Source organism: Microtus pennsylvanicus, chromosome 4 (genome assembly GCF_037038515.1).
Source record: "Microtus pennsylvanicus isolate mMicPen1 chromosome 4, mMicPen1.hap1, whole genome shotgun sequence".
NCBI classification, from domain to species: Eukaryota; Metazoa; Chordata; class Mammalia; order Rodentia; family Cricetidae; genus Microtus; species Microtus pennsylvanicus.
In genome coordinates, this window is record NC_134582.1 from 80,955,147 (window position 1) to 80,969,279 (window position 14,133).

The following is a 14,133-nucleotide window of genomic DNA, read 5'->3' on the forward strand; positions in this document are numbered from 1 at the left end:
CCATGTGTCCATGGCATGCAGACTGAGACTGAGTGCTCCCCATGTGTCCATGTTCTTAGTCACATGATAACTTTGCTTATTTGCACTGCACTGTGCTGAGAGTTACTTGGTAAAGAATAGTTTTGTGTTGGTAGACTGTTAGTCTGGGTGTTCACCATGTTTTCTGCCTGTGTCTGAGGGCTAAGGAAGAATCGTGGGAAGGAAGAGCAAGCTTTTAGGAGTTGCATAGCTTCTGCATGAGTTGCTCGCTCCTCTGGCCTGATGAGCATGCTGGGTGCTCTGCGCACTGTGACTCTCGGCTGTGAGCACTGTGTTTTTTACGTTATTTTCATTTATTCTTCCTATTTGTCTGCCTGTCTATCTTCTTTCTACCGACAGGGTTTCTCTGTGTAGTCTTAGCTGTACTGGAACTCACTCCATAGACCAGGCTGGCCTCGAACTCACAGAGATCCACCTGCCTCTGTCTTTCTAGTGCTGGGATTAAAGGTATGCTCCACCACCGTTTGACCACTCTGCTGTTGAAGTCTGAGCCATGGGTTTAACTGTTAACTTCTGCTGCTGTTCCAGAATACCACTTCAGAATTTGTCAAGACCAGAAAGGGAATTCATTGCAATTCTTGTTGGTTTTTCTATGCTTTTAATCCCATAAGCATCCCCAAGGCTGTGTTGATTGGAGGTTGACTGTAGGCTTTGGTAGTTTCTCAGCAGCTGCTCTCCTTTCCTGCATGGGTTTGGTCATTGCAGATGTGCTGATTTATTGTGCACATACATCTTCAGACCTTTCTTTGGCTCTTACACAAAGCACCTGTCTGTACATGAGCGATCTTTGCTTTGCCCATGCTGCTGTGCTAAGGATCTAGGGGTTTCCTCAGTGTTTGGCTGCAGTACCATGCGTGTGTTATGCTCCCCCTACCTGTCTCCTCCTGTGCCTCGTCTCCACCTTCATCCGACTCCTTCCTCTCCTCTGATTCAGGTTTCTCTGGGCCCTGTTTCTATACTTTCTGATTTTGGTGACTGTGTCTTTAAAGACATACTTTTATTTCAAAATTGTGTGTGCTCGCGTGCACGTGTGCGTGTGTGCGTGCACGTGTGTGCTCGCGTGCGTGTGTGTGTGTGTGTGTGTGTGTGCGTGCACGTGTGCGTGTGTGCACATGTCAGTGTAGGTACTCTGAAACCAGAAGACGGTGCCTGGTTCCCTGGAGTTGCTGAGTTCCAGGCAGTTGTGTGCTACCCAGTGTGAATTCTGGGAACTGACCTGGGGTTCTGTGCCAGAGCAGTACGTGCTCTTAACTGCTGAGCCATCTCTTCAGCCCCGTGACTTTACTTTTTGAAAGTAATCACATCTGTCTTAAGTACTTTTCTGGTTTGTTCCACGCTGTGGTCCCACGTGTGGCCAAGACTCCCCATGCCTGCCCAGTCTTTCCATTTCATCCTGCAGCGGCATCAGTCTCTTTCTCTTTGTCTTTTGGCTTATTTTGTCACATTGTTAGGAGGTTTTTATCCTCCATCTTTCCTGGCTAAAACATCAGTTTACTCTCTTATTTTTAGGTATAAACACAGCCTGGAAACTGGGATGTATGGCGGGAGAAGGGGCCCCAGGAGGTGACTGTTGGTAGATTGGCTCCTCCGTGCTGACTACTGCCACAGTTCTCTTCTCAGCCACAGTGTCCAGAGCTGTCTCCCTTGATTGGATTGTAACCTAGGTGTCACAGGAGTTTCCTGTGTCTCTAGTGCTAAGGTGGCTGAGACTTCCAGTCTTGGATCTGGCTTCTCCTACCCGAGGTGGTGGCGCTTCTCTCTGCTGTGCCTGCTGATATCCAGCAGCACCCTGTGTGGCAGTCCTGGCTAGCCTCCAGCCCAGTCCAGCCTCCAGCCATTCCAGCCTCCAGCCAGTCCAGCCTCCAGCCCAGTCCAGCCTCCAGGCATTCCAGCCTCCAGCCCAGTCCAGCCTCCAGCCTCCCCGCAGAGCCCAGCCTGTCAGCTTTTCTCAGGGACTGCTTTGTTCTGTTCTTGTGGTTTCTTCAGAATTTAGAGGGCCAGGAAAGTGTACCTTAAGTCAAAAGTAAAGTTTTAACTGGATCTAGGAATAATTAGGAATGTATTGTGGTTTTGTTAATAGAGATTTTATTTCTATTCTTGATTTTGGTATTCAGCCTTTTCATCATACCGTATATGGGCCATTCTGTTAAAGTAGCAGCTTTTCTGCTTTGTATAGAAGTGTGAAAGTCAAGGTATTAGTTCTTTGTTGCCACCACATGGGTACCAGGAATGGAACATCAGTTGTCAGCGCTGGTACAAGCACTGAGCCAGTGAACTACCTTGCTGACACCAGAACACTAGTCCTTAAGCAGAATCAACTTTAAAGTCAGATAAACATCACTACCATTCCCCTTATAATCAGATCCTTTGTTTTTCTAGAGGCTTACAATTAACCTCTGCCTGAGGAGCAGAGAGAGCCACCACCTGCCTCCAGTTCTGTGCCCTCTCCAGCCTTACCAGGCCTGGTGTGCTGTGCTGCGGGCTCTGAGGCACACTGGAGGCCTACCACGCTTCCCTTCTCAAAATAGACCAACTCTTTAATTACTGCTTTAATTATATTTTAGGAGCATTTCAAAGGATTATTATCTTTCTTGTCATACCTGGCTCACTTCCTGGAATGAAACTCAAAATAGTGTCTGATCCCACTGTTGTGTAACACACTGAGTCATGGTTTCTCGTTGGAGCTGTGACCCTGGCATTTCATTTCCTGCCTCAAGTCCTTTGTAGGCATGCACAGCTGCCCTCTGGGTATTCCCTTAGGCTTCTGCACCGATATCGTCTGCCTTGCCAAGGCTGTGTAGCTTGAGAATTTATAGTGCTGTAAAATATTGATGGGTTAAACTGTTCTAATTAAATAATTTTTTAGTAGGAAACATTTGATAGCCAGCCTTCTACCATGTGGATTTATGTTACTGTTTGAAAGTTTCAGGAGTGACATGGGTAGTTAGTCTTCTCTGTGTCGTTTGGATTCCAGTTTGTTGCCGTTCTGTGCTCTGCATTTCTTAAAAGTTACAATGTTATATTTGTTGTATTCCCTTTAGAAAATTTAATTTAATTTTAAATGTCAGATTTAAAAGTACTTTTGTTATTGATTCTACAATTCATGATCACAATAGGAAAGCATTAGTACTTGTACCACCTGACTTTAGGTCCTGTGTCTGAGGCCAGCCTCTTCACTCTGCCTCTAAGCCAGGCTCCTGGTCAGACTGTCCTGTATCTGGCTGATCTGCCCAGTCTGTCACACTGTTTCTTACATGGTGTGGTTGGGGGCTGTACTCACTAAGCAACATTACGTCACATCTGTCTGGTATTTTGTAAGATGGTTTGGCTGTACAGACAGGTTACCTTAGGCTGAGATCAGGGCCAGCACCTCATTGCCCATAACTCCAGCTACAGGGGGCTCAGACACCTCTGGCTTCTGCAGGTAACTATACTCATGTGCCCATACCTACACACAAACATAATAAAAATAAAATTAAAAAATTATATGCACATACAAACTTCTCTGCCAAAAAATGAGAAAGAAAGAAAAGTATTCACTAGTGTAAAGTTTATAAATTATGATAGGACCAATTTCATTGTGAGTTTAATGCAGTGACTCCTTCCTAGAAATGGTATGAAAGAGAATTTTTTCTGCAGGCTGGGAAAGAGACATAAGGCTGACTCCTTCATACCAAACAGAATAAACTTGTAAAGGCCTCATTGTCACCCCTCCCCCACCCCTGCACAGGCTCATTTCTCGGCCTCTTCTAAAGTCTACACAGCTCCTGAAGGTCACTGAGTCCAACATTTCTGTGTGTAGGAATCGGCCACACTTGCTTTGTTGTCGGTCTGAAAGGGCTTGGGAGGAAGGATTGTTACAGAGGCCATGCTTCCTGTGTACTGTATGAGAACTGAGTGAGGGGAGACTTGGGCTTGAAGGACAGGACACTTGTCACTGTCACTGTCTTCAGCCAGGAACAGGTTAATAGTACAAGTGTACCTAATGAATTTCACCTGAGAAAAAGAAAAAAGTGAAGACCAGGGCAGGTTAAACTGAGCAGTTCCCTGGGTCACCTGCTATTCTTGCAGCTGATATAGGGGTTGTGAGCCGCCTAATGAGGGTGCTGGGGTCAGACGCAGGGCCTCAGGAAGAGCAGTGTGTGCTCTTGACTGCGGAGTCGCCTCTCCAGCCACCACACAATGATCAAGTCCACCCCATTCCCTTTCTCCCAACTCCTCCCCCAGCCCCTCTCTTTCCCGCTCTTCTGTGCAGGACCACCTACTGGAGCAGCCTCTCAGTGGCTATTTCCCTGGGGAAATCTGACCCTCCCTCCCCAGCAGCCATCAGTTGGTAGACGTGGGACTTCACGAGATTTTTCCCTCTCTGTGCTGGGATTTTGGCTAGATCTTGTGGAGTTCATGTGTGCAGTGGCCCTGTCATGTCCAGCAAATGTTTTGCTGCAGACATCCATGACCTCTGGCTTGTACAGTCTCCCTAACACTTCTTCCATAATAATTCCTTAGCTTTGGGGTAGGATATAGATGTTCTCTTTTGAGTCTTATTCTCTACACATTGAGCAATTGTGGGTCTATCTATTAATAGTCATCTACTGCAAAAAGAAGTGCCTCTGAAGAAGGCTGAGAGATGTACTGACTTTTGGGTATAAAGATAAGAATGTGAGGGGCAATTTATTATTATGTCCATTTAGCAAAATAACAGTATTAGCTTCTATCCTATGGCCTATAAGTTCTACCCTATGGCCTATAAGCTTCTACCCTATGGCCTGTACTAGCCAGCTTTAAGTTTTGGGTCTGGTTAGCAGTGCGGAGCGGGCTTTATCCAATCAGAGAGTGATCATTTGCTGCAATAACATATGTGCCACTATTGCACCAGTGGGCATGTCTTGCTTGGCAAGTTGTTATTGGAACTCACAAATTCAGTCCTGAGTAAGATTGTTGATAGTAGGTTTGCATTAGAATACCCAGGACTTTGGGTACAGATTTCAAGGGAAGGGGGATAGTTAGAAAATAGGTGGTAGTATGGGGGAAGGGGGAATAATGGAATTGGAAGAGTTAAATGGGTGGGGGGTAGGAGGAGTAGGGGAGGGATAATGCAAGTACCTTTGAAAATGCCATATGGAAGCCTGCTACTGTAGAAGCTTCCAGAAATACTTTCTTGTAGGTTCTGTGAATGCTGCCTCTTTCCATGTCTACTTCTGGCCAGGATCCCAGAGCCAGAGAGGGCTGTGGACGGAACCTTTGTGCCACCCTTCCTTGGTGGTGGTACCTGGCTTATACCCTCTGTGGTCAGTTGCACTGTGTGTTTCTTTGAGCAGATGCCATGTCTCAAGATGACATCCTGAGCACCAAGTTCATAAAGGGTCAGGAGTTCCAAAATGCTGCACAAATTATTTCACTTGAATTTGTAGAACTAAACACCTTGTATAAGACTTGAGGTTCTCAGATTATGATGTTATAGGATTCAATAAAATAATCTTGAAGGTAATTCAGGAAATGCGATGGTTCAAAGTGTTCCCCATTCATACGTGGACTGTCTATAATTGTCACACAAAGGTTCTAGAGAATATTGGGAATGAAACTTGTGTTTTATTGAAGACGCTAGAGACATAAGTCTGCATATGACATCCTGCTTTAGAATATGTTCTGAATGAACCGTGTGGACTGCTGTGGCATTGAGTGAAGGATAAACTCTGTCTGTTTCAGCTAACCTCCCTGTGCCTACTATCGCAGCCATAGATGGACTTGCCCTAGGAGGTGGTCTGGAGCTGGCTTTAGCATGTGACATTCGAGTAGCAGGTGAGAATCTATCCTGTCAACCTAAGTTTTAAATGGAGCTTGGGATAAAGAAGTATAAAACAGTGTTACTTGCATGAAAATCAATGAATTTGGAGATTGGCATGTTTGTTGAAGTACACCTGACTCAGAAAGACATTCAGTTTTATATATAAATCTAGACAAAACAAAAAGACATGAAAAGGAGATTTTGGGATGAGGAGTGGCAGTATCGGTGTGGGACGAAGAACAGTGAGGGAGGAGCAAATGCCCAAATACATTATGGATACTGATGAGTCTTAGAATGAAGTCTATTATTTTGCACAATGAAGCCTGCGTTCTGGGAGGATAAGCCCTGGGTTTGATCCCTAGTGCACATACATGGTGCATATCCCTCAGGCCCAAATAATTTTGCTCTGCCTCCTCTTCAGCAGAACATTTTTAAAAACTGCCTGTGGAGCCTGCTGTTGGCAGCTCTTACTTGGGAAGGCTGTCTGTTTTCAAGCCTACCATTGGAAAGGCCTCCTTAGGAAGCTCTTTTGCCATTCTTTGTTCAGTTTTAGTGAAAAGAGACACCTGAATTTGAGTAAGACATCTGAGTTGGGACCCCAGGGCTTCTCTTTAGCAGACTAACTTCCTCCCATTTAAAATAGAGCTCGTGACTCTAGCTGTCTGGCTCTGACTGTGGAGTCAGTGGTCCAGCACTTAGTGACTTTATTCCAGTAGTGACAGCTTCATCCCCTTAAAGTCCCCCCTTTCACGTGATTCTAAGCATATGCTGAGGGAATTGTGAAAAGAGTTGCTGCTAGCTACTTGCTGGGTGCTGACCAGGGGCCCTTGATGTGGTTCACTCCCTCTCCTGCCTGGAACCCCTGTGGGATTCTGTGGAGGAAGCAGGAGCAGAGGGAGTGAGGGGGTTCTGATCTGAGCCCAGGCAGTGGTACCACAGCCCATGCTTCTGTCTTGCTCCTCGCGCGGGTGTGCATCTGGCTCTGAGTTTTGTTCTGGGCAGCAGAGGGTCAGCACAGTTCCGCCCTGCTTCATGCTGCCACTACTGTGTGGCTACCTGGTAGGAGCTGAAGCCATGGCATTTAGTTTGCCTTTTCCTGCCTTCATGTGGCCACACACATCTTGGGGCATCAGGTTGGGGTGTGAGTGCTTTTGCTTTCCCCATGTTATTCTGGGTCCCCATGTTCATGTGGTGATCTTTACCTGATTCTTTCCTGGTACTGGGGTCAGGTGGGTTTTCAGTTGAGAAGCCAGGGCACGCTGAGCCCGTTCAGCAAGGCAGCAGACTGTGGGAGATAGCCCAAGGCAGTCAGGCTGTCAGAAAGTAACTGGCGCTTGGCTTTGACTATTTATATCTAACTGCAGATGGGGATGTTTGGTGTGGGGACTGTCTGGGCAGTCAAGGAATCTATGCTTCTCAGGAGGTCTCTCCCTTGATCCCAAATCATTACCAGGATTAAGGCCTTCATGAGCTGGCAACATCAGATCCAAAGATGGAATTTTCACTCTGAGCTTTGACCACTGGGATCTAGCTCACTGCTAAGCAAATTTGAACAAAAAATGTCATGTGTTCATCTAGGGTTAGGGTTGGGGATGGAGGGTAATTTTGAATGATTAGTGTTTTCATAACAAAAAAACCTTTGAAGTAATTTCTTATAAATTGGTGGTGGTGGCTCACACCTTCAATCCCAACACTCAAGAGGCAGAGACAGACTGATCTCTGTGAATTTGAGGCCAGACTGGTCTATAGAGTGAGTTCTAGGGCAGGCTCCAAAGCTACACAGGGTAACCCTGTCTCTAAAAGCCAAAAAACAAACAACAACAAAATTTGTGGTATCAATTTAATCAGTGAACAGTGTTTTCAGAAAATCTTATTTTGCTTTTTTAAGTTGTCATATTGCAAAGCAATGACATGCCTGTCACTTAATTCTCTTTATTTTCTTTTTTTTTTTTTTAGCTTCCTCTGCAAAAATGGGCCTAGTTGAAACAAAGTTGGCAATTATTCCTGGTGGAGGTATGAGTTGTTCGTGCCTGTCTCTTGGTATCCTTGGTTTGTTCCCAGATGCAGGGGGCAGTGAGGTAAAAGGCGGATGCTGTGTGGCTGTGCATCCAGCAGAGTCTCCACTCAGCATCTGTGTGGCCTGTGTGGACTGTGGTCTGGGGGTTGGCCCGCACTCGCTTGCTCTCTGTGGCATCGTATGGTCTATGGGGTATCGCTGCTTGGATGGTCTCCTTACAGAATCACAGTTGGCTTGAAACTTCTCTGTGTGCGTTTGAACATGTGTACCCTTAGCCCAGAGTGTCTTGTACACAGCTAAACCCCGCGAATGGGAGGAAACGCTGCTTCTTCTGCTCAGCTTTGTGCCACTGTGACAAAACGCCAGAGGTAAACAGTTTGTAGGGCGGAAGGGTTGGTTTGGACTCAAAGTTTCAGTGGGTTCCATTCTTCTGAACATTGTTCAGCTATTTCAGCCTGTGTGGGAGCTAAGCACTGTGGCCCGGCATGGTGGTCAAAACTCACCTCATGGTGTGTGTGTGAAAGAGAGAGAGAAAGGGGGCCGTGGAGTACCCTTTCAGTACCCCAGTGACCTATCCTATCCTCTTTCTAGGTGGCCCCTCTTCCTACCCCCTCTTGTAGTGCCTCTCTGGGGGCCAAGCTTCCTTGGGTGTTTTGGAATATTTTGCATTTAAACTACCCTAGTTCTGCGTGTGCACAGCAGGACAACAGCCTGTGTTGGAGGGAGCTGCACAGGGTGGAGATGTGTGTCTGTTCTCGGCTTGAAACACTGTATCTGCTCTCTCCCGTATCTGGATGTTGTGATTCAGAGAATTGGTAGGCATTCCCATTTTATGATGTCCTTCCTCAAGGCAGGGGTCGTTTAAGGACGGTGCATTACATTGTAGTACCCTCCTTTAGTAATTTTCAGTAGAAGGACAATTTGTTAGTATACGAGTGATGTTACTCTCATTCAGATGTGTTTATATCGGTAGGTTCTCTGCCTGCTTAAGCCTACCTGCAGAGTCTCCATGTGTGTGAGGTCTGGGGATGGGGAGGTTAAGGTCTGCCCAGATCAGTGCACTGGCGCCTGTCCATCCCTGAGAGCAGTATTCCTGTGGCCAGTGTGCGTGCCTGCTTACATGTTCCTGTTCTACATGCTCACCTTTGTCACGGTGAATAAGGAAGACAGCAAGAGAAGGAGTCTGTCTGTGAGGAGCTGTCAGATAATACACGAAATAAAACCGAGTTAAGAAAGTGTGATCTGGTGTTTCTGACTTGTCTTTTCATGGTGCCTGGTGCATGCTTGTGAAAGTGCTGCCACGGAGCTGTATCCCAGCCTTAAGCTTCTTGAGTAAGGATTGGCTGGAAATCAGGATATAACTAATCCTAGAAGGCTAGTGTATGACTACTCTGTGCCCCCAACAAGTGTGTCAACCTAGAACCTGTAAATATGACCTCATTTGGAAAAGGGATCATCACATGGGAGTAAAAAGGTCTTGAGATGAAATCACAGGTATCTAAGTGAACTTTAAATCCAGTGACACGAAGTCCTTTCAAGAAGACAGCGGAAGTCCCACGAAGAGTTAACATCTGTAAGCCAAGTGTGATGGCTCCAGAAGCTGAGGGCCAGAGCAGAGAATTGATTGTTCCCAACACTGAGCAGCACTGTCTGCCCTTTCCCTTGTTCTCATGCCCTTTTCCCTCCTTCCTCCCTCTCCTCTCTCTTGCCTTTTCTTGTCACAGGTCTTGTTTTGTGTCTTGACTTAAGTCTTGTCTTTCAGCGAGCTCTCATTTGGTAACCCTGACAGGCTGGTATAGACAGAAGTGTCTGTCCCACTTGGTCCCACAGCTGTTCAATCCCAAAGAAACATGTAGTAATTATAAACTGTCCTATTGCTCAGACTTATTACTGACTAGCTCTTACACCTTAAATTCACCTATAATTCTTGTCTATGTTTAGCCACGTGGCTTAGTACCTTTTCTCAGTAAGGCATTCTCATCTTGATTCCTTTTCCTCTAATTGGTGACTATCTCTCTGCCTTTCCTCTTCCCAGAATTCTCCTAGTCTGGTCACCCTGCCTATACTTCCTGCCTGGCGATGGCCAACCAGTATTTTTATTAAACCAATAAGAGTGACAAATCTTTACAGTGTTCAAGAGCATTGTCCCACAGCAAGCTGGCCTTAAACTAGCAACAGCCTGCCTGCCTCAGCTTCCCAAGTGCTGGTTACAGGTGTGAGCCACCAAGGCCAGCTGAACTTGATGTGTATTTTATATTCTATTTCCGAACTGTGAGAGAACACCTTTCTGTTGTTTAGCATTCAGTTTGTGGTAATTTATCACAGCTAGGAGACTGGCAGTGGCCCCCAGTAATGTGAGAATACATTCAGCCAGTAGCCTCTAGGGCATGGTCTGAGGCACTATAAACACAGACAGGAAGTGTGCTCTCGCTCCCTTGGTTGCTGGTCGGAGTTCGGTTCACAGCTACCATCACCCTCAGAGGATGGGGTTCTCCACCCTTATTATGAGTTTTTTCCCCAAATAAATAATACTTGTTATCTTTTATTCTGGGCTCTTGTGGACCTTCTTAATTATCCCTACGCAGTAACGTGTAAGGAACGTGTCTGACGGGTTAGTAGCTGGAAAACAGCATTGGCAGTGGGGGAGGCTGGTTGGGGTATTGACTATGTCTTGAACTTGAAACGCTTTGTGAGCACAGTATGAGATGCAGTGGTTGTGTGAGAATAACTGTTTGCTGACTGTGGCCAGACTGACAGTTCAGAACCAGGGAGATAGAGAATGACACCTGTCACCTTCTCACACACTGCCTGCGCTTAGCTGGAGACTGAGACATTAGACTTTCTCTAATATATCTTTGGGGTGCCTGTCACAGTGGACACATTGATCAGAATCTGCTTTTGTAGATTTCATTGAATTTGGACTGTTTTCTCAAGAAGAGAATTAGTTTTCTAACTTTTTTTTTTTTTTTTTGCAAGGTGGGAGTTGGTTTTTTGAGACAGAGTTTCTCTGTGTAGTTCTGGCTGCCCTGGAACTCACTCTGTAGACCAGGCTGGCCTCAAATTCAAGAGATCCACCTGCCTCTGCTTCCTGAGTGCTGGGATTTAAAGGTGTGCACCACCTTTAAAACCCGCTAGTTTTCTAACTTTTACTGCATACATTCATAATAAACGTTGGAGTGGAGTGCGCTGGCATTCCCTGCCTTCCCTATTCTCCTTGTCTGCTGGAGGTCTGCTATGTTATTTTGTAAACGTTGGAGTGCTCTGGCCTTCCCTAGTCACTTAGTCTGCTGGAGGTCTGCTATGTTATTTTGTAACTGAGTCTGAGGGTTGTATTTCAGCAGCTCCTCACCTGCGAAGCTTTCAGTTCATGACTCACTTCCCAGCCCGCTAGCCGGTGTGGTTTCACATTGAATGGACTTTGGTTTCTTCTAGACTCACCAAGACCGTGTGTGGCACATGTGCATTGCTATTTTGGTTCTTAAAAAATAAGCACTTTCTGTTTTAAGTCGCAGAATAGGCCATTTCAAATGAAGTTTGTCTTACTTAAAGGGGCGAGTTTGAAAGCTTGTGAAGGAATTCTCTTCTGCCGTCCTACTGGCTCTTGTTTCTCCTCTCCCCTTTCTTTTCTCTTGGAGAACGTCACTGGGGGAAAAACTGGTTTAAAAACATCCTGTGGTCTGAGAGATGGTTCAGCCTGTAAAAGCCCTTGCTCTGCAAGACTGACTCATGAATTGGATCCTCGGATACCAGATAGAGGGAAAGAACCAACTTCTGCCCTTCCTCACCCATCATGGGTGCATGCACACATACACTGATAGATAAAATACATTATCAAAAGTTCTGCTTCTAAGTTGGTGAATTTTGCTACACTTGAGAGGTACTAAGGTACCTGCTTTATGTGGCCATTCTGTTAGCTGTTAAAGTATCTACATTTACTTTTTTCTTCTTAGTGGCTAAAGGTTTCCCTGACCTCCACAGAAAGTGTACCCAGCGGGGCAGTCTCCCAGAAAGACCTGGCTACAGTGTCTTTTCCAGACGAGCTGAAAGAGACTGAAGGGAAGGTCCATGTGTGGGAGGTTGGGGGTATCACTGTGGGAAAAGTGAATGTCTCATTTTCTTTTTTAATGTTTGGAGGAAGTAAATGTCTTTGAGCAAAGCATGTGAAGTGTGTCTTGTAGAGAGAGCGTCTTGTAGGTGGGGCGATGTGCTTCCCTCAGGCCCACGGTTCTCTGTTGACCAACACTTGGAAATTTGTCCAAGTGAAGCTCTGCTTCCCATTTGGATTTTTGTATATTAGGTGGGGTCAGGAGAATTAGCTTCTGCTCTTGCCACCACTTTTTCACACTTGCCCTTCAGTGAAAGCACACTGGCATACATGGCCAATCATGCTGGCATTTGGATTTCTGTGAGTTTGAGCTTGAGCCTGAATAGCAGTATGAGTATTTCTAACATCTTATAAATCAGTAAGAGGGTCAACTAGAAAAGGATGTTTTGGAGAGACTACAATATTCCTAATGAACCTCTCCTATCATGTAATTTAGATTAGAATTCTCAAGTGTAGTTTTTATTCTGATTATTGTTTAGTGTTAAATCACTGTTAAAAGTATATAGTTTAATGGAAGGTGTAAAGGAATGTGCATGCATGCTAAAGTAAGTTGAGTCCTGAGGTAGAGCACACTGTTAGTACCCACACTGGCCCTTCAGGAAGTCTGAAAGGTGCAGAGCTGCTCATCTGTGCCCTCCGGACATCTGACCCTCTCTTCCTCCTTCCAGCCTTTCAGAGAGCATCTGGGAGTGCTGTCCATGCTGTAGGGGAGCATTGGTGACCAGCCATGCTGGTTTCACTGTCACCTGCTGGACTGTGGCTTTATTCTTGTGTTGCCAGCTTCCTCACCAACGCTCTTTCTGGTCCAGGATCAGGATCAGATACCGAATTCTCTATTATGTAGTGGTATAGGCGGGATCTTGGTGACCTTGGCAGTGCCTGACAAGAATCTTAGAGGATCTCTCAGTTGAGGTTTATGTGGTGTTTACTCCTGAGAAAGTTGAACGTGTTCAGCTTTGCACAGTGACGATGGACTCTTTCTAGGGTGTCCGTGTTTCTTAAGGTTTCTGTTGCGGTGCTAAGGACTGTATCCAAAAGCAACTTAGGGAGGAAAGAGTTTAGGTCTGTCATAGGGAAGTCAGGACAGGAACCTAAAGGCAGATACTGAAGTAGGAATCATGGAAGAGGGATGCTTACTGCTTGCTCTCTGTGGTTTACTCAGCCTGCTTTTCTATATATAATACCCAGGACTACCATAAAGGTGACACCACAAACAGTGGGCTGGACTCCCCCCCCCACACACACACACATCAGTCAAGAAAATGTACTGTTGGCTTACCCACAGGCCAATCTGGTAGGGGAACTTTTTCTCATTTGAGGCTCTCTTCCCAGATAACTCTGTCTTATCTTATTTTCGTTGTTGTTGTTGTTATTTTCCCCCAAGACAGGCAGGGTTTCTATGTGTAGCCCTGGACATCCTGGAACTTGCCCTGTCAACCAGGCAGGCCTTGAATTCAGGGATTCCCCCTACCTCTGAGTGTACCACCCCCACAACTCTATCTTAGGTTGATGTAAAAGTCACCAGCACACTCACTAGGCCTTTCTTTGTGAGATTGACACTTTCCCTTAAAAACTGCACATATTTATGCTCTATAATATGGGTGATCTGATGTCTGCATACATGTTGTATGACCAAGTAGAGCTTACATTTACATCACCTTGCTGCCCTCCCTTTCCCCTTGTCCCCTAACCCTTCCTCCCATGACAACAGTCTATCCCCCTGACAATTTTAAGGGTTTATGCGTTATTAATACATTTTATTGTCAGTGCCTACAACAGGTCTCTAGTATCTTGCTGGCCCAGAACTTACTGTGTAGCTTGTGCTAGCTTCAGACTCCTGATCTCAGCTTCCCCAGTGCTGGGGCTGAAAGGCAAGCTGCCACAGCTGGCTCATCTCACGGTCTGGTTTCAGTTGCATTTCTGCATGCTTGGGTTTAGGTTGAAAAGCCTTGCTCCAGGTTCTGAAAGGTGATGCCATGCCACGTGCTTTCTCCCATGACAGTGGTGGACTAGTCTACCTCTGAGAGTTGTTGTTTGGTTAAAGCAGCAACTAACTTGGCATTCTCTTAGCACACTGATGGGTGTGAGGCTGTACTGTAGTACTCAGACTCCACAGATCCAGAAAAAGAGCCGCTCCCAGTTCTGTTCTTTCTGCTGTCCAGGATGAGCGAGCGCTGGGGCCTCTGG

At 45.9% G+C, this 14,133-nt stretch overlaps 1 protein-coding gene across 5 annotated transcripts in view; it reads left to right on the plus strand.

The window, feature by feature from the left end:
• Auh (AU RNA binding methylglutaconyl-CoA hydratase) overlaps window positions 1–14,133 on the plus strand; it is a 96,018-nt gene that overhangs the window by 31,298 nt on the left and 50,587 nt on the right. For 2 of the 5 annotated variants that reach the window (XM_075969628.1, XM_075969625.1), the window contains 2 exons: window positions 5,746–5,838; window positions 7,781–7,837. The exons of 1 other annotated variant lie outside the window; for it this stretch is intronic. In XM_075969628.1, coding sequence (XP_075825743.1) covers window positions 5,746–5,838; window positions 7,781–7,837 — 150 coding nt within the window. The remainder of the gene's footprint in view (window positions 1–5,745; window positions 5,839–7,780; window positions 7,838–14,133) is intronic. 2 more of the 5 variants (XM_075969629.1, XM_075969626.1) reach the window with 1 other exon arrangement.